The 20471-nt window shown below is 45.5% G+C and overlaps 1 protein-coding gene across 6 annotated transcripts in view; it reads right to left on the reverse strand.

The window, feature by feature from the left end:
- Positions 1 to 12639, reverse strand: part of phyhiplb (phytanoyl-CoA 2-hydroxylase interacting protein-like b) — a 107063-nt gene extending 94424 nt beyond the window's left edge. The window contains exons 1-2 of one of the 6 annotated variants that reach the window (XM_070876866.1): positions 12570 to 12639; positions 8464 to 8707 (exon numbers count right to left, since the gene is read on the reverse strand). In XM_070876866.1, coding sequence (XP_070732967.1) covers positions 8464 to 8569 — 106 coding nt within the window. In that variant the 5' untranslated portion in view covers positions 8570 to 8707; positions 12570 to 12639. Of the gene's footprint in view, positions 1 to 8463; positions 8708 to 11767; positions 12228 to 12385; positions 12440 to 12569 lie in introns of those variants that run through there. The other 5 variants (XM_070876870.1, XM_070876867.1, XM_070876868.1 and 2 more) reach the window with 5 other exon arrangements.
- Positions 12640 to 20471: the final 7832 nt, after the last annotated feature.

Below are 20471 nucleotides of genomic sequence, written 5' to 3' on the forward strand. Positions count from 1 at the left end.
ATGGGAAAGTAAGCTGTGAGGAGGACGTAAAGAGGCTGCAAAAAGATATAAACCGGTTAAGTGATTGGGCAAGAAGGTGGCAGATGGAGTATAATGTGGCAAAGTGTGAAATTATTCACTTTGGTGGGAAGAGTAGAAAAGCAGGATTTTTTTAAAAGGTGAGAGACTAGTAAATGTTGGGTTTGAGGGATTTGGGTATCCTTGTACTCGAATCACAAAAAGTTAACATGTAGGTACAGCAAGCAATTAGGAAGGCAAATGATATGTTATCCTTTATTTCAAGGGGATTGCAGTATTAGAGTAAGGAGGTCTTGCTGAAATTATATAGGGCTTTGGTGAGACCACACCTGGAGTATTGTGTACAGTTTTGGTCTCCTGACCCAAGGAAGGATATACTTACTTTAGTGCAATGAAGGTTCACTAGATTGATTCCTGGAATGAGAGGGCTATCCTATGAGGAGAGATTAAGTAGAATGGGTCTATATTCTCTGGAGTTTAGAAGAATGAGAGGTGATCTCATTGACGCATATAAAATTCTCAGAGGGCTTGACAGAGTAGATGCTGAGAGGCTGTTTCCCCTGGCTGGAAAGACTAGAACTAGGGATCACAATCTCAGGATAAGGGGTCAGCCATTTATGACTGAGATGAGGAGAAATTTCTTCACTCAGAGGGTTGTGAATCTTTGGAATTCTCTACCCCAGAGGCCTGTGAATGCTCAGTCGTTGAGTATATTCAAGATTGAGATTGATAGATTTTGGGGAACTAAGGGAATATGGGGATAGGGCAGGAAAGTAGCAGTGATGTAAAAGTTCAGCCACGATCTTATTGAATAGTGGAGCAGGCTCAGGGGGCTGTATAGCCTACTCCTGCTCATATGTTCTCATATTTTACTATTCAGTGCGTAACATCCAGCTACATTTTGAAAACCCCTAATAATTTTGTGTCTACTATCTGTCTAACAGATTATTCCAGGCATTTATCAACATTTGTGAAAAGATGCACTTTCACCCGCCTGTTTTTGTTATATCTCAGGCTTTTCCCCTAGCGACACCTGCTCTCATGTTCACAGCTGTGCACAAACAAACCTCGTCCCTTACAAAATGAAACCTGCTTCTTGATTGACTGTGATATACAGGTTACCATGCCTACACTCCAATTGATCCCGAATTATGGTAAACTACTTACTGGAAATTATGTAGGGTGCTCACCACTTTTTTCCGCCACTTTTGAAGGCAAAAACTATTGTGTATAGGCTAAAACTACATGATCAAATTTATTTACAAGTAAAATAATATCCAGAAGCAAAGACAATTAAACAATGAAACTAGAATCAATTCACAAAGGGTTTTTTTCTTTAGTTGACGCACAGGGCTGGAAATTCCCTAACCTTGCGCCGGATTTTTTGGCGATATTTCGCCGTTTTTGGCGGAAAACGGCAAACCAGGAAATTCGGTTAAGTCTTGCGCCAGCGGGAGAGGACCGCCAGCGTGCAAGACTCGAAGTAGCGCTTTCGCCAGATATTTGGCTCGCAGCGCACCCGTAGATAGGACAAAAAAAAAACGTCCGGGAAAAACCTGCGTTGCAGCCCTTGGAACAGCGGTAGGTATGAAACCTGCAAAAAAGTTAACGTTTTTATTTTTTAATTCTTTTGCAGCGATTCAATTTTGTGATTTTTTTTTGGAATTTTTTTTTTGATGCTTTCCCCCCTCCCTCGGCCCAACTCGCAGCGGTATAGGCCTTGGAGAAAAGTTGCAGAAAATTTGCAGTTTGCGCCACGAATCCTCATGTAGCGCCGATTTTTACTACTGGGCGCATTTTCTCCTGAATGTTAGGCCTCAGAATCATAGCAGAGTCATAGCGATATTTTTGGCGGAAAAATACCGCTGTGACCAAAAATGGAATTTCTAGTCTTAACTAAGTCACTTTGGCTCGCCTGGGATGCATTAATACTGCAGATTTAGCATTGGTGCAAAGCAGTTTATATTTAAACCAATGCTAAACTGGTTGTGTAAAACCAGAGTCACAGTTCAGATCTGACTCCGAAGTGAAGGACGTAATATCACATTATATCTGTGTGACAACACATGGAATGTAAACCTACTGCTGCATCAAACCTGGCTTGCAAAGTGCTGAGGTGATGTGTTGGATCCCCTGGACACTTTGTATCCCCAATACAAAAGCAAAATACTGCGGATGCTAGAATCTGGAATAAAAACAGAAAATGCTGGAAATCTCAGCAGGTCAGACAGCATCTGTGGAGAGGAAGCAGATTTAACGTTTTGAGTCGATGCCCCATCGTCAGAACTGGAGAGTGTTTGAAAAGAACGGATTCTTGACTGTGTCCGTTCGATTTCCCGCACCTCTGCTCTCACCCCTTCCCCTCCCTCTCAGAACCACGACAGGGTTCCCCTGGTCCTCCTCACCTTTCACCCCACCAGCCTCCACGTTCAACGGATCATCCTCCACAATCTCCAGTGTGATCCCACCACCAATCACATCCTCCCCTCCCCTCCCCTGTTAGCATTCCGAAGGGACCACTCTCTCCGCGACACCCCGGTCCATTCCGCAGTCACCCTCAGCACCCCCTCTCCTTCCCACAGCACCTTTCCGTGCAAGCGCAGGAGATGCAACACCTGCCTTTTACCTCCTCCCTTCCCATTGTCCAGGGCCCCAAACACTCCTTCCAGGTGAAACAATGATTTACTTGTACTTCTTTCAATTTAGTATACTGTATTCGCAGCTCACGATGTGGTCTCCTCTACATTGGGGAGACCAAGCGTAGATTGGGTGACCGCTTTGCGGAGCACCTCCGTTCAGTCCGTAAGTGTGACCCTGAGTTCCGGTTGCCTGTTACTTTAATTCTCCACTCCACTCCCACTCTGACCTCTCCATCCTCGGTCTCCTACACTGTTCCAACGAAGCTCAACGCAAGCTCGAGGAACAGCACCTCATCTTTCGTTTAGGCACTTTACAGCCTTCTGGACTCAACATCGAGTTCAACAATTTCACAGCGTAACCGCTGCCAATCTTTGCCTCCCTTTTCCCCACCCCCCGAGCTTGTTTCTTTCTTTTTTTCTCCTTGTCTCTAATGGCAGTTGGTCATTATCCTGCCATTCACACCCTATCTTAACTAATGTTTTTCTAACTCCTGGCATTACCATTTGAATTTGTGCCATCATCCCTTTTGTTTCTCTAATCTCTCCTGTCTTCCACCTTATCACAGACCTTCCCTTTTGTTCTTTTTTCCCCTCCCCCTTTCAGTGCTTGTTAAGAATTTCCAGTTCTGACAAAGGGTCATTGACCCGAAACGTTAACTCTGCTTTCTCTCCACAGATGCTGCCTGACCCGCTGAGATTTCCCACATTTTCTGTTTTTCTACTTTGTTTCCCTACCTGATCTTAATTTAAATGTTTAGAGAACATTCTTTCCTCTGAATTTTCTAAAACATTTAAATTTCTATCTGTTGGAAGACAGCTCTGCCTGTACAAATATCCAGGCATCTGCTGAGTTCTTTCCTAAACAAGAAAATTACATTTCCAACCATGCAGGAGCCAAACAATGGCAGGAGTTCAAACTGCAGCTCCTGATTTCATTCTAGTTGTTGCAGTATAAATGGTTATCAAACTCTGATGTTAGGTGGGTGAAACGTTTCGCACAAATCCTTTATTATCCTAGCAGATTTCATCAACAAGGCAAAATGGAGAACTAAAGACTACAAGGCATTGCGGAATTACATGTGTATCCTTTCTTTGCTGTATAGACTTAGTACTTCATGTAAAGACTGTCCGTTAAGAAAGTCCATGGAGGGCTGCTTTATACTGTGTAGGGATGCCGCAGTTTTGCAATATACCAACATATTGTATCAGGAAAGGTAAATTCCATAATTATCGCTTACTGTAAACACAGGATAATCATGGTCTGTAGAAGATAGGGACAACTGCTTTTTATTTTGTCTGGACCAAATCCTATTACATTTTATTCAGGAAGATGCTAACATTAGTGATATTTTACATTGATCTGTTTTAAAAAATGACACTTTCAAGGTCTGACCTTAAGACACACGCATACATACGTCACGGCAAACCATAAGTCTTCTCTCAGTGCTATTCAACGCAAGATCCTGTAAATCCCCTGGGAGGACAGGCGCACCAATGTCAGTGTTCTCGTTCAGGCCAACGTCCCCAGCATCGAAGCACTGACCACACTCGACCAGCTCCGTTGGATGGGCCACATTGTGCAACGGCCACCCCACGTTAAAAAAATCCACGCACAGGCATCTTCCACCCTTCATGATGTAGTTTGGGCCCTAGAATATTAGGTTCTTCATTGAAACATCTGTGAACTCATCCTTTTTTGGCGTGGAAGTAAGTCATCCTCATTTCGAGGGACTGTCTATGATGATGATGATGCCTGACATAAGACTCCCAAAGCAAGCGCTCTACTTGGAACTCCTACATGGCAAGCGAGCCCCAGATGGGCAGAGGAAACATTTCAAGGACACCCTCAAAGCCTCCTTGATAAAATGCTGTATCCCCACCGACACCTGGCAGTCCCTGGCCAAAGACCGCCCTAAGTGGTGGAAGAGCATCCGGGAGGGTGCTGAGCACCTCGAGTCTCGTCGCAGAAACCAAGCGCAGGCAGCGGAAGGAGCGTGCAGCAAATCAGACTCCCCCACCCACCCTTTCCTTCAACAACTGTCTGTCCCACCTGTGACAGAGACTGTAATTCCCGTACTGGACTGTTCAGTCACCCAAGAACTCAATTTTAGAGTGAAAGCAAGTCTTCCTCGATTTTGAGGAACTGCCTATGATGATCACAACTAACACCTGGAAAGTACATTCAATGTGGTTTAATGAAATCAGCATATGAACTACCTTTTGTTATTCAATAACTCCATAATTTTATTAACTTAACACCAATGGCTACTGCAGCTTTGATTCAAACACACGGTCTGCAGGAGCCAATGTAATTGTCACAAGGAGGTGCTCAGAGGATACTACAAATTTGAAATGATTAGAAAAATATATATAGCTCATAGAACAAAACTGTTTTGCATCACACTTATGTCCTCTGATGAAACTATTTTGTGGGCATACAACACCATGAAAATCATTTGATGAGGGGCTTGAAGACAAACAAGATGAAATTTTAAATGGTGAAAAATTTTAGAAACATGAAAAACACATACGCAACGATAATGATAATGAAACAGGAACGAATGTTCACAGGAGAAGCAATCCAGAGCCTCAAGGTTGAAGTGAGCTCTTCCAATCACATGGAGCAAAAAAGGTCACATGGTTAATGTTCCATGTCAAAACATCGTGACAGGATATCAGCTTGCAGATTCCCTCCTTGTCCAGGATAGCTCAACTTAGTCTATATATACAGTGTGCAGTAGATACTATGAATGAAGAATCCATTTTTAGGAAATATATAACATGAAATATTAAAGGATACGCTCATTAAATCTTACTATTTACAAATTCTGCACCTCAAGAAGCGCTGCAGTTATAACAGATGATTATGTCAAATCGCAAGTACAGAACATTCATCTTCAGTTGTCCAAATTGCACAACAGTGTGAAATTTTGCCAAATTTAATGTAACAGACTTTAGTTTAACTTCAAGTTGAGTTTTAAAAATTCTATCTTACTTTTGTAGCTGTTCAGATTTTCATTTCGCACTTATAGCCTGGCCACCTCAGAACACGCATCAGCTTCAGGCCTCCATCATCATCATCATAGGCAGTCCCTCGGAATTGAGGAAGACTTGCTTCCACTCCCAAAGTGAGTTCTTTGATGGCTGAACAGGCCTCCAGCCCTGCTCTGAACTCGCCTCTATGTTTGCCTTCCAAAAGCATTTCAGCTTCAGGTCTCCAGCCCTGAACAAAGCTCACCCCTTTTCTCCAATGGCCACTGCTATTACCTTAGAGGTTCAGTACTCTGGCCCACTTACCACTCCATCCAGTTTCTACCTCCTAGAATGCTCCGAATTCAAGCCTCTGGCTCTGTTAACACTCCCAGCTTTGCCTCCCCTCTACGAGTTGCCATCTGGCATTAAACCTTCTGATTTTAAAAAATATAAATGAAAAATATTTTTATAACGCTTTTAGTAGATTATAGATTGCATATTAAATATGCATCATATAAATTTGTTAATAGTTATGATTTTAATTACATTGCTTTGATTAAAATTAATCATTTCAAGATATTAGGGATTGCATTATAGTTAATATTTTTTATTATACAGATACTTTATTTTGGTATATTATTATTGCATTTTCAGGAAACTAATCCCTTTTTGTGGGCAATACAACAGGAAATTGACTTATAATTTCACAGATCTGCTCTCGCTCCCCTGTACCAGCTCACTCCTGCCCAGCTCTATTTCCAGTTTGTACTGGAATCTCTCTGAGAATTAGCGCCTGCAACCTGTCCACTCTATAGGCTTAATACAACTCCAGCTCCCTCATTTTCCTATACTTTGCCAAAAACATTCCTTCTCTCCTATTACAACACCTCCTCCCCACCCCGTGACCGCTACTGCTAATTAAAGATCCCTTGCTGGCCATAGCATTTCACCTTACCGCATTCCCCTGCATTGAGTACACCACTGCCATCTTATACCATTCTTAATGTCATTTTCCATTTAAATTTTCAGTGGATTCTAGGAAATCTTAGTAAAGCCTAGAAAACTCAAATTGTAAACACAAAACTGAAATCTATAAGATTTGAAAAAGCAGCAGTTACAGAAAGTGTAGTGAAATACAAAGCTAATATAAATCTTAAGTAATTCAATGGTTATACATAAAGCAGTACTGCGACACAATATTCTTTATTTGTTCATATCTTATCAAAATTATGACTTGTGCAATCAATAAAATCTATTCATTATAAACACTGCTAATTTTAATTTTGAAATCAGTCACCTGAGCATACAGCTCACTGATCCTTGCTAGATTCTGCAAGAGTGCATCCTGCTTTCATCAATTTCTATTCACCTTCCTTTCGTCTGAATGCTGTGCATCAAAAGCTGTTCATTTGTCAAATATGTCCAAGAATTTCATTAAACCAATATAAATGAAAACCTTGAAGCCACAGACTCTCACAACTTGGCTCAGTCTGATATATGGTAGATAGGATTCTCAGAAAAGGTGGAAGTTTCACTGTGTTTAAAACAAAACACTTTTACTTTAAGTAGACTGACAAAGCACTTCAGTATTTTATGGTGCATGGAACATAGCTCAATCAGAGAAAATAATACAAAGTCCTCACGATAATCATTCTGAATTGCTCCAAATATAGTCTGAAGGTTTTCTCTTTCAGGACTGATAGGTCACAAAACCTTGGTTGCCCAGTGACAGAACTAATTGCAGTTAAAGTGGTCTATGATGCTCCTTAATCTGCCTTTTTATTTAGGGATAATTTGCCCACATACACTCAGCTACTTCTTTGCTTTGTTATGAAGCTACTTTTAAATTTAATTTTGTGTCTCTGAACTGACTTACGCACTATCAAACTCTCTACCCAGATCAAACAAATGTTTTAATATGTTAATATTTCAATGTATTTGTATATTTGTGCATTACATTATTGTTTGCTTTTTGAAAAAAAGTTATTAAAAAATATCCAGCTGTATAGGTGGGGGAAGTTAGTAAGAATGTTAACACTATTGATGGGAGAAAAACTTTTGCACCTGAGTGAACTTGAGGCTTTTGAAAGATTGGGCTGTACTGAAATGACGTTATGCTTCAGTATGATTACTGCAACAAATGCATATTATGTTATTCACTGTGGCTATTTTGTTTCTTAAGACACTGGCACAAGGGAACTTTAGCATCAGTCATTTCAACAATGCGACAAAAATACCAAGACTGCTACCAATTAAGCATTAATCTGAAGCAAGTCCTTCCTGAGTGGAAGTGTGCTTTATTCTAGGAACCGAAGCAATTGCTTTACACAAAAGACAAGCCAAATTGTATGCCTTGTTTGAATCAACCATTGTATACCACAGCAGACAAGTATAGTGTATGTATTTTGCTCACTGCAGTAGATTGAGCGACTCTTTCCTATCTTGTCCATGGTGCTGAAAATGTAACCATAAAATGCGCCGAATTCCCGTTGCCTTTTGTGAACTGTTTTACTCCGGCGGGTAAACCATTATGGATTTTCGTTTTAAAACATGAGATAATAAAGATTGCAGCACGCTTTGATTACATCGATCAAATCGGCATTGTGAAAAGCCGTAAGACAAACGGAATAGCTACAAGAAATGAATGCGCATCAATTCCACTAAACACGATTAAAAGCCAGCATTCATCAGTAGAACCGAGCGTGAAACCGAACCATTGGCAAATCTTACAAGCGAATTTAAATCCCATGTACTTGACAATGAACGCCTCGCAGGCGTGAGCCACCCGAGTTTCCAGTGCATTCGTTTATTTCCTCCAGATTCCCAACCTTACCTTCTCGGTCACACAGCTGTATAGCCTCCAAACTGTTCATATTTTTCAGCATGTCGTCGCAGGGGCTGGTCGGGCTGCTGACACTGTGAGCAAGATGTGCATCCATTTTGCAGTTTTACGAGGGGGTTTATTGTTTGTTGTCCGCCTTCACCTTGAGTGCCGGGCACGGTTCGCTCGGGCGCTTTCACTGGCGAGGAAGGGGAACAGCGTCACCAACAGCTCCAAGACTCAACTATTCCCGTCACTGTGCAGGGGAGAGAAAGCACAGCAGTCAGCAAGCCCGAGAGTAGTGCAGTGCCAGAGCGACCAAACCAAGCGGGGACCCAAGCCGCGCTGGTTCATCGAAACCTCATCCAAGTGCCCCAATGTTAAACCACTGCCTCTCTGTCTATCCGACATGTTCAACATTGCTCCCACATGTTAGAGACCATCTTTGCTCTGCCATTGGCTACAAGTGCCCCTTCCAGAGGGCACAATACAGCGATTTAGGGAGCATTCGCATTCACCACGTGTGGCGGTGCCCATTCATACTGGCACCCGGGCAAGAAAAACTTCCAGAGAATGGCACACTGGAGGCAGCCTCCTCTTCACCGGCTTCCCAACAACTCTGCCTCTCAGCACCGGGTGTCTGTCCCTCTCTCCCCAATCCCCAAATGTCTCTCCCTCTCTCCCCAATCCCCAATGTCTCTCCCTCTCTCCCCAATCCCCAATGTCTCTCCCTCTCTCCCCAATCCCCAATGTCTCTCCCTCTCTCCCCAATCCTCAATGTCTCTCCTTCTCTCCCCAATCCCCAGTCTTTCCCTCTCTCCCCAATCCTCAATGTCTCTCCCTCTCTCCCCAATCCCCAATGTCTCTCCCTTTCTCCCCAATGTCTCTCCCTCTCCCCCCAATCCCCAGTGTTTCTCCCCAATCCCCAATGTCTCTCCCTCTCTCCCCAATCCTCAACGTCTCCCTCTCCCCAATGTCTCTCCCTCTCTCCCCAATCCCCAATGTCTCTCCCTCTCTCCCCAATATCTCTCCCTCTCTCCACAATCCCCAGTCTCTTCCCAATCCCCAGTGTCTCTCCCTCTCCCCAATCCCCAATGTCTCTCCCTCTCTCCCCAATATCTCTCCCTCTCTCCACAATCCCCAGTCTCTTCCCAATCCCCAGTGTCTCTCCCTCTCCCCAATCCCCAATGTCTTTCCCTCTCCCCAATCCCCAGTGTCTCTCCCTCTCTCCCCAGTGTCTTTCCCTCTCTCCCCAGTGTCTTTCCCTCTCTCCCCAATCCCCAGTGTCTCTCCCTCTCTCCCCAATGTCTCTCCCTCTCTCCCCAAAGTCTCTCCCTCTTCCCAATCCCTAGTGTCTCTCGATCTCTCCCCAATCCCCAATGTCTCTCCCTCTCTCCCCAAAGTCTCTCCCTCTCCCCAATCCCTAGTGTCTCTCCCTCTCCCCAATATCTCTCCCTCTCTCCCCAATCCCCAGTGTCTCTCCCTCTCCCCCAATCACCAGTGTCTCTCCCTCTCCCCAATCCCTCTCCCTCTCTCCTCAGTCCCCAATGTCTCTCCCTCTCTCCCCAATTCCCAGTGTCTCTCCCTCTCTTCCCAATGTCTCTCCCTCTCTCCCCAATGTCTCTTCCTCTCTCCCCAATGTCTCTCCCTCTCTCCTCAATCCCCAATATCTCTCCCTTTCTCCCCAATCCCCAGTGTCTCACCCCAATCCCCAATGTCTCTCCCTCTCTCCCCAATCCCCAATGTCTCTCCCTCTCTCCCAAATGCCCCAATCCCCAGTATCTCTCCCCAATCCCCAATGTCTCTCCCTCGCTCCCAAATGTCTCTCCCTCTTTCCTCAATGTCTCTCCCTCTCTCCTCAATCCCCAATGTCTCTCCATTTCTCCCCAATCCCCAATGTCTCTCCCCAATCCCCAATGTCTCTCCCTCAATCCCAAATGTCTCTCCCTCGCCCCAATGTCTCTCCCTCTCTCCCCAATCGCCAATGTCTCTCCCCCCAATGTCTCTCCCTCTCTCCCCAATCCCCAGTGTCTCTCCCTCTCTCCCAAATGTCTCTCCCTCTCTCCTCAATGTCTCTCCCTCTCTCCTCAATCCCCAATGTCTCTCCATTTCTCCCCAATTCCCAATGTCTCTCCCCAATCCCCAATGTCTCTCCCTCAATCCCCAATGTCTCTCCCTCTCCCCAATGTCTCTCCCTCTCTCCCTCTCTCCCCAATGTCTCTCCCTCTCTCCCCAATCCCCAGTGTCTCTCCCTCTCTCCCCAATTGCCAGTGTCTCTCCCTCTCTCCCCAATGTCTCTCCCTCTCTCCCCAATCTCCAATGTCTCTCCCTCTCTCCCCAATGTCTCTCCCTCTCTCCCCAATCCCCAATGTCTCTCCCTCTCCCCACTCCCCAATATCTCTCCCTCTCCCCAATCCCCAATATCTCTCCCTCTCTCCCCAATCCCCAGTGTCTTTCCCTCTGTCCCCAATCTCCAGTGTATCTCCCTCTCTCCCCAATCCCCAGTGTCTCTCCCTCTCTCCCCAAAGTCTCTCCCTCTCTCCTCAATCCCCAATATCTCTCCCTTTCTCCCCAATCCCCAGTGTCTCTCCCTCTCTCCCCAATCCCCAGTGTCTCTCCCTCTCTCCCCAATCCCCAGTGTCTCTCCCTCTCCCCAATGTCTCTCCCTCTCCCAATCCCCAATGTTTCTCCCTCTCTCCCCAATGTCTCTCCCTCTCGCCCCAATCCACAATGTCTCTCCCTCTCTCCCCTTTAAACCTGGTGTCTCTCTTTCATTGCTTAGTGTCAGACCCATCTCCTTATTCTCAGCCCAGTGTCAGATTGTCTCTCCCCTTCAGTCCCCAGTACTGACACCTCTTTCTTTCTTCACGGATGCTGCCTGGCTTGCTCAGTGTTTGCAGCATTTCCTGTTTTTGTTTCTGATCCCTCTCCACTTGATCGACCCTCAGTGTCAGGTCTGTTGTCCCTATCATCAGTCCCAGTGTCCTACTATTGGTCAACTTTACTCCCTATTATAGAACTCTCTCTCTACACCCATCCGATGACCGGGTCTCTCTTCCCACACTATAACAGGGTCTCAGGCCCATGGGGGTCTCTCTTTCTCCCTCCTCCTCCATATCAGAGTGTTTCTCTCCCAGTATTGGGGTTCCTCCCCTCCCGCCCCGCCTACCACCCCCATCAGTGTTGATGCCTCAGTCTCAGATGTCAGGGTCTCTATGCTCAGGGTGTTTTCATATATTCACATTCTTCTCTTGGAGAATCATGAAAAGTAACAAAAGGATTCGTAGGCTGATTACAGTCCATGCTGTGAACACACCTTCCCTGACTATAACCATCGGACTATAACCATCTTTATACCAGCTGATAGGGTGGTTAGTTCTATGCGGCTGGAGAGTTGAATGGGCTCACAACCTATGTTCCCATTAATTGTTTTTTTAGGCCCATTCACAGTTTCGCGCATACATGAAATTTAACATTGAAAAAGCAAGTCCAGGGCTTTGCGGGGCCGGCAGAGAGCTGCGCAGCCGTGCAGCTTAGAGGGAATGTTGCTCACAACCCATATGATGAAGGGGTTGTCAATCACACCCACTGGAAGCAAGTACCCCGCTGGATGCCAACCCAGAATTTAGAGACAGAGCTCCAGTCTCCCCTCACTGGGAGTGTCAAGTGGGCTTCAAACCCTGCATCCACCATTCCCACAAAGGGGTTTCCCACCGTCCTCTCCCACGGTCAGGATCGGAGCACCAGCTATCGAGGAATTTCACACTCTCCCCTTGTCGAGGAAAGGCTCTCTCTCACCTCCCATCTCCTCCACCCACCCACCCCACAGTGTAGCATTCTTTCTCTCCCTTATCCGTGAAGAGCTGTCTCTCCACCGCCCGCCCCCCCACCCCCAACCAGTTCGGGCTCTTTCTCCCACCACTGCGGCGCTCACCTCAGCATCTCGTCCCTTACCACCATCCCCGGTGCAGTAAAACCCCTCCCCTCCAAACCCTTCCCCTGGTGTAGGAGCCCTCCCCTCACCCCAAACCCTCGACTCATCCCCAAACCCCTCCCCTCCCCCCCCCGGGGCCGGGCCGGGCCGTGTGTCCGCTCCCCGCGCTGTGCCCACACCCTACCGCCTGCTCGAGCCGCCAACCGCCCGCCCGCCCGCGGCCCCCGGATGTTGAGCACGCGGCCTGTGGGGGGTCACAGGGGTCAGACCGGGGTCAGACAGGGGTCATTGTACCGTGGGCTGCCTGAACCCTCTCATCGCCCCCAAAACTGGTTGGCAATATCATCTTAAATGTTTGAGGTAGATTTTCTGGCTGCGTTTAAAATTATTTAGTGGAGAAAATAGAAAGCTTCAACTATCTGCACATCCAGGAACAGAACTGTGTTTGTTTTATCAAAGTAAAGCTCGAACATTCGAGTTCAGTTCTGGGAGGCTCGTCAGGTCTTGCAAAGTGATCGCTGATTTTTCCAATCTAATGGCCATTCACACCTTGCACCGGTTGGAAGCCTCGCCCCTATGTGGCGATGGAAAATGACTGCGGTTAAATACTACCAAGGCGCATCCTACGCGCAATTTAAAGCACTGACTAGAGTTTCTGCGTGTTAAATTAACTTTAAAATATTTTTCAATGGAAAATATAAAGCAGAGCAGATTTTAGCACAGACTCAGATCAAGTATAATAGGAATCTAATGGGTGATGTTTTTAATTCTGCTACAGTAATCCGAAACTAATCCCACTGCCCTGCTCTCTTCTCCCAAACCCTGCATCTCCCCCTGCTTCAAATGTTTATCTGCTCTTTCCTTGGACGATGTGACAGTCTGAGTCTCATTCCATGCTCCAAAAACTCTGCATAAAGAATTTTCTCCTAAACATCTTCACTCTCTTGACAAGAGATGTAAGGCATAGCGATGGAGTCAAAAACATTAGGATAGGAGGGGAAACTGGAGGGGATTAGAGGAAATTTAATGCAGATGCATCAAAGTGGAATGGGGAAATCAAATGAAGATGGATTGAAAGCGGCAATGGAAGACAGGTAGATTGTTCAAAACAGAATGGGGATAGCCCTGGCATACAGAGTAGATAGGCTTTTTTAGAGATATAGGAGTGAGCAGGAGGCAAGTCTCAGAAATATGGAAGTTAGGCCTTTGATGCAAGGCAAGGATCAATCCCATCAAGTCGACATCATTAAAGGCCTCGCCAGCGATGACCACATCCCGAGAACGAATAAAACATTTCTAACTGAAGAATTGTTAGAAAATCCTAAAGAGTAATGAATTCTCATACGTTTACTGGGTGAAAAATGAAACTAGGCAGATACTCTTACATAAGAACATAAGAATTAGGAATAGGAGTAGGCCATCTAGCCCCTCGAGCCTGCTCCGCCATTCAACAAGATCATGGCTGATCTGGCTGTGGACTTAGCTCCACTTACCCGCCCACTCTCCATAACCCTTAATTCCCTTATTGGTTAAAAATCTATCTATCTGTGATTTGAATACATTCAATGAGCTAGCCTCAACTGCTTCCTTGGGCAGAGAATTCCACAGGTTCACAATCCTCTGGGAGAAGAAATTCCTTCTCAACTCGGTTTTAAATTGGCTCCCCTGTATTTTGAGGCTGTGCCCCCTAGTTCTAGTCTCCCCGACCAGTGGAAACAACCTCTCTGCCTCTATCTTGTCTATCCCTTTCATTATTTTAAATGTTTCAATAAGATCACCCCACATCCTTCTGAACTCCAACGAGTAAAGACCCAGTCTACTCAATCTATCATCATAAGGTAACCCCCTCATCTCCGGAATCAGCCTCGTGAATCGTCTCTGTACCCCCTCCAAAGCTAGTATATCCTTCCTTAAGTAAGGTGACCAAAATTGCACGCAGTACTCCAGGTGCGGCCTCACCAATACCCTGTACAGTTGCAGCAGGACCTCCCTGCTTTTGTATTCCATCCCTCTCGCAATGAAGGCCAACATTCCATTCGCCTTCCTGATTACCTGCTGCACCTGCAAACTAACTTTTTGGGATTCATGCACGGGCTGCTCCTGCACACTCTCAACTTTGCCATCCTCGCCTGCCGTCCGGACACGCCATGGCATACCATCTTGCCGTCCGGAGGAGGCGGGGGTCCCCGATGGAGGGCACTCTACGCAGGGGTCCTCCCACTATTTGTCGGGGACTTGGCCTGGAGGGTGGTGCACGGAGCAGTGCCGTGCAATAAATTTTTAAGCCGGTTCACGGGCTCCCAGGCCGCCTGCAATTTCTGCGGTCTGGAAGAGTCCGTGTTCCATGTTTTTATTGAGTGCACGAGGTTGCAGCCCCTGTTCTGTTATTTAAAGGGGCTGCTCCTGAAATTCTGGCTGCACTTCAGTCCCACATTCCTGATCTTCGGCACCCTGTGCGGAGGGGAGCGGGTAGGTCCGAGGGCCTCCTCGTAGGACTGCTCCTGGGCACGGCCAAGGGTGCCATCAGCCGGTCCAGGCAGCGGTCGTTCAGCCGGACTGCCTGCCTCTCTTCCGCGCATACATCCGGTCCAGGGTGTCCTTGGAGATGGAGCACGCGGTGTCCACCGGTACGCTCGCGGCCTTCCGCGAGAGGTGGGCACCGGAGGTACTGGAGTGCATCATCACGCCCGGCAACCAAATTTTAATTTGATTTTATGTTTTTAAGTTAATTTGTTTTAATTGCCGGTGCTTTTAGTGTCCCCCTCCCCTTTTGTAGGGGGCACTTGGAAAAAAATTTGAATCTGTGCCAAAAAAAAAATGGCATTGTAAATGTTGGTGTTTCCCCCAGATCGGGGGGCACGGTTTAAGGTTTTTCTGTTAACTCCTAAAAGAGTTCATGCACAAGGACCCCCAGGTCCATCTGCACCGCAGCATGTTGTAATTTCTCCCCATTCAAATAATATTCCCTTTTTGCTGTTTTTTTTTCCAAGGTGGATGACCTCACATTTTCCGACATTATATTCCATCTGCCAAACCTTAGCCCATTCGCTTAACCTATCTAAATCTCTTTGTAGCCTCTCTGTGTCCTCTACACAACCCACTTTCCCACTAATCTTTGTGTCATCTGCAAATTTTGTTACACTACACTCTGTCCCCTCTTCCAGGTCATCTATGTTTATTGTAAACAGTTGTGGTCCCAGGACCGATCCCTGTGGCACACAACTAACCACCGATTGCCAACCTGAAAAAGACCCATTTATCCCGACTCTCTGCTTTCTGTTAGTTAGCCAATTCTCTATTCATCCTAATACATTTCCTCTGACTCCACGTACCTTGATCTTCTGCAGTAACCTTTTGTGTGGCACTTTATCGAATGCCTTTTGGAAATCCAAATACACCACATCCATCGGTACACCTCTATCCACCATGCTCGTTATATCCTCAAAGAATTCCAGTAAATTAGTGAAATTTGATTTCCCCTTCATGAATCCATGTTGCATCTGCTTGATTGCACGATTCCTATCTAGATGTCCCGCTATTTCTTCCTTAATGATAGCTTCAAGCATTTTCCCCACGACAGATGTTAAACTAACCGGCCTATAGTTACCTGCCTTTTGTCTGCCCCCTTTTTAAACAGAGGCGTTACATTAGCTGCTTTCCAATCCGATGGTACCTCCCCAGAGTCCAGAGAATTTTGGTAGATTATAACAAATGCATCTTCCACGACAAGCACTAGCTATATCTACATAGAATTATGTCGAGTCTACAGCACTGAAACCGGCCATTCATCACAACTGGTCTATGCTGGCGATTATGCTCCACTTGACCCTCAGCCCATCCCTCTTCAACTAACCTTATTAGCATATCCTCCGATATCCATAACCAAGTGCTAAACTATATCACGGTGCTTCACCTGACAGAAATGGAAAGTATATGTGGATGTGTACAAGAAAGAGTGGGTGTTTGTATATGCAAGACTGTAAATGTGGGTGTGTGTATATATGAGATGCTGTGAAAGTGTGCTGTGCATGTATTTGAGAGAGACTGAAAGTGTGTGCCTGTATTTGTGAGATACTTTGAAAGTGTGTGTGTGTAATTGTGAGATGTTATGAAAGTGTGTACGTGTATTTGTGACAGACTGTGAAAGTGTGTGCATATAATGGGGCCTAGGTTTCCACACGATAAAAAACGGGCGCCCCTCCGAGCTGGGCGCCCGTTTTTCGCGCCTAAAATGGCGCCTAAAAAAAACCACGCTATTCTCGAGCGCCTTGCAGCTCCATGTCTGCCTGGCGCGGCGTGCAGGGGGCGAAGCCTACCACTCGCGCCGATTTTGTAAGTGGGAGGGGGCGGGTACTATTTAAATTCGTTTTTTTCCTGCCGGCAATCCTGCGCGTGCGCATTGGAGCGTTCGCGCACGGCCATCGGGAATGGCTGCTCAACTTCTGAGGCTTCCTGCAGCCTTCTCACTGTCTCCTTCCCGCCTGCTGTCTGGAACGGCTTCCTCCTCCCCCCCCCCGCTGCGTTCGGTCGATCGGGCCCGCACTCCCTCCCTCCCCCCCTGCCGTCGGTAACGAACGAACGAACTTGTGAGGCTGGCTGAAGCACTTTCACACAGGTAGGAAGCTGGTTTATTTTAATCTTTTCTTTGCTTATAAATGTTTATTCAGGTTGGATTTATTTGTATAATATTTGTATAAGTATAAATAAGGATTTATTGTAGAATTTAATGACTTCCCTTCCTCCCCTCCGCCCCCCCACCTCGTTCTGGATGCCTAATTTGTAACCTGCGCCTGATTTTTTAATGTGTAGAACAGGTTTTTTCAGTTCTACAAAAATCTTCACTTGCTCCATTCTAAGTTAGTTTGGAGTAAGTTTTCACTGTGGAAACTTTGAAATCAGGCGTCAGTGGCCGGACACGCCCCCTTTTGAAGAAAAAATTCTGTTCCAAAGTAGAACCTGACTAGAACTGCAGAAAAAAAAATGTGGAGAATTGCGATTTCTAAGATAGTCCGTTCTCCACCAGTTGCTCCTAAAAATCAGGCGCAAATCATGTGGAAACTTGGGCCCATAGGAACAGGAGTAAGCCCTTGAGTCTGTTCCGCCATTCAATGAAATGGCTGATCTGCGATCTAACTCCATATACCCGCCTTTGGCCCATATCCTTAATACCTTTAGTTAATACAAAGCTATCAATCTCCAATTGAATATTAATAATTGATCTAGCATCAATTGTCATTTGCGGAAGAGAGTTCCAAATATTTACCACCCTTTGTATGTAGAAGTGTTTGCTAATTTCACTCCTGAAAGATCTGACTCTAAGTTTTAGACTATGCCTCCTAGTCCTAGAATCTCCAACCAATGGAAATAGTTTATTCCTATCTACCCTATCTGTTCGTCTTAATATCTTGAGAACTTCGATCAGACCACCCCTTAACCTTCGAAATTCTAGGGAATACAACTCTAATTTGTGTAACTTAACCATTGAAGTCCAAATATCATTCTGCTAAACCTGCGCTCCAAGGCCAATATATCCTTCCTAAGGTGTGATGCCCAGAACTGCTTACAGTACTCCAGGTGTGGTCTAACCAGAGTTTTGTACAGCTGCAGCATAACTGCTATCCCCCTTGTATTCTAGTCCTCTAGATATAAAGGCCAAAATTCCATTAGCCTTATTTAATTATTTTCTGTATCTTTTCATCACATTTTAATGATCTATGTACCTGGAGCGCCAAGTCTCTTTGAACCTCCACTGTTTTTAACTTTGCACCATTTAGAAAGTACCCTGTTCTATCTTTTTTTGGTCCAAAGTGGATGAACTCACATCCACTGAATCTGTCGATATTCCTTTGAAATATTATGCATTCATCTAAACTGCCTATAACGCCACCTATCTTTGTGTCATTTGGATATATGACGATCTATGCCATGATCTAAGTTGTTAATAAATACTGTGAAAAGTAAAGGCCCCATCACAAATCCCTTCAGGACACCACTAGTCACATCTTGCCAATTTAAGTACCTACCCATTATCCCTACTACCTCTCTCCTGCCGCTCAGCCAATTTCCTAAACAGGTCAATAATTTTCCTTCAATTCCGTGGGATTCTACCTTAGTTAACAATCACTTACATGCGACTTTATCAAATCCCTTCTGGAAGTCCATATAAATAACATTCCCCTGTCCACTAGTCACTTCCCCCAAAAATTCAATCAGGCATGACCCACCTTTCACAAATCCATGCTGACTCTATCTGATCAACTGAAAATTTTTGAGGTGTTCAGTCACCCTATCCTTAATTATAGACTCTCCTGATAATTTCCTGACAACAGATGTTGGGCTAACTGGTCTATAATTCCCTCATTTCCCTCTCTCGCCATACTTAAATAGCGGAGTGACATGTGCAATTTTCCAATCTAAAGGAAAGGTTCCTGAATTGAGAGAACTTTGCAAGATTATAGTTCAGGCATCTTTAATGTGGTCACCTACTTTCTTTAAAACCCTGGGGTGGAAACCATCTGTTCCTGGGGATTTGTCACATTTTAGTGTCAGTATTTTCTTCATGTCTGTTATTTTACTTACATTAATTTTATTGAGTCCCTGTCCCTGATTTAATAGTGTCCTTAGGATTTATGGCATACTTTCCTCTTCCTCTACTGTAAATATTGATGCAAAATAATTATTCAACATGTCCGCCATTTCCTTATTATCATTGACAATCTCACCGCTTTTGGTTTTTAGAGGGCTAACATTGCTCCTGACTATCCTCTTTTTCCTAATACCACTGTAAAAATTCTTTGTGTTGAATTTGATAAACCTTGCAAGTATCTTTTTATATTCCATTTTTGTAACTCTTACTATTTGTTTTGTGACCCTTTGCTATTCTTTGTATCTCTCCCATTCGTCAGGATCTATGCTTTTTTTGCATTTCTTTTTTTCTGTATGCTTTCTTTCTTTTAGTTTTATGCTGTCTCTTACCTTTTTAGGTTTGTTTGGAAAGTAGAGCTCTTGCCCCTCAGGAGTATAAACTGGTTCTGTATCACCTTAAATCCTTACTTGAACATCTCCCACTGATCTTCTGGCATTTTACCCATTAACAGATTTGCCCAGTTTACTGTGGACAGTATCTGTCTCATCCCGTTGAAGTCAGCCTTGCCTAATCTAGAATTTTACTAGTTTCGTGCTTCTTCCTATCAAATGCTACGTTAAACTCGATGATGTTATGATCGCAATTGGATAAATGTTCACACTCAGTTAAGCGGTTAACTAAATCTGGCTCATTACTCATTATTAAATCTAATATAGGTGCGACTTCCAAAATCCGGTGTTCCGGAATCCGGAATGTTCCAGAATCCCCCCGCCTCGGCCCAATCTCCGGCCGTACCCCGCCCTCCAGTGGTCCGACCGACCTCCCCTAGCCTCAGCCCGACCGACACCCCCAACCTCCGGTGGCCGGACAAACCCCCCTGACCTCGGCCCAACTGAACTTCCCACCCCCGCCGGCCCGATCAATCTCCCCACTGGCCTCGGCCAACCCCCTCCCCCCCCAACTGGTACCGGCATGGCCGAGCCCCCCCGACCTCGCCCCGACTGACCTCCCCCCACTGCCCCTCCCCCCCCACTGGCATCGGCACGGCCAACCCCCCCAACCCGGCCGACCACCGACCCCCACCCCCCCTACCTACCTCCCTCGGCCCAGGCAAAGACATTCTGAAATCCGGAAATATCTGGAACGGCCTCGGTCACACTGTATGGCATGCACCTTTATTGCCTCTAGGACACTACCTTTCTGACAGGTGCTAGTCTGCTTATCTCAATCTATATGAAAGTTAAAATTCCCCCACTAAACCACCCTGCTTTTGATACACACTTGTCTAATGTCTGCACTAATACAACTTATACAATCTAGCACTTCACAGCTGCTGCAGGGTGCCTATACACAACTCCCACTACAGTATTAAATCCTTTCCTATTTCTTAATTCTACCCATAAAGTTTCCACTGCCTGCTTACCTATCGTTATATCCTCTCTTATCCTTGAAATGATTTCATTCTTTATTATTGAGACCACTCCTCTACCTCTGCCATTT

This window comes from Pristiophorus japonicus, chromosome 3 (genome assembly GCF_044704955.1).
Source record: "Pristiophorus japonicus isolate sPriJap1 chromosome 3, sPriJap1.hap1, whole genome shotgun sequence".
In the NCBI taxonomy this organism is placed as follows: Eukaryota; Metazoa; Chordata; class Chondrichthyes; family Pristiophoridae; genus Pristiophorus; species Pristiophorus japonicus.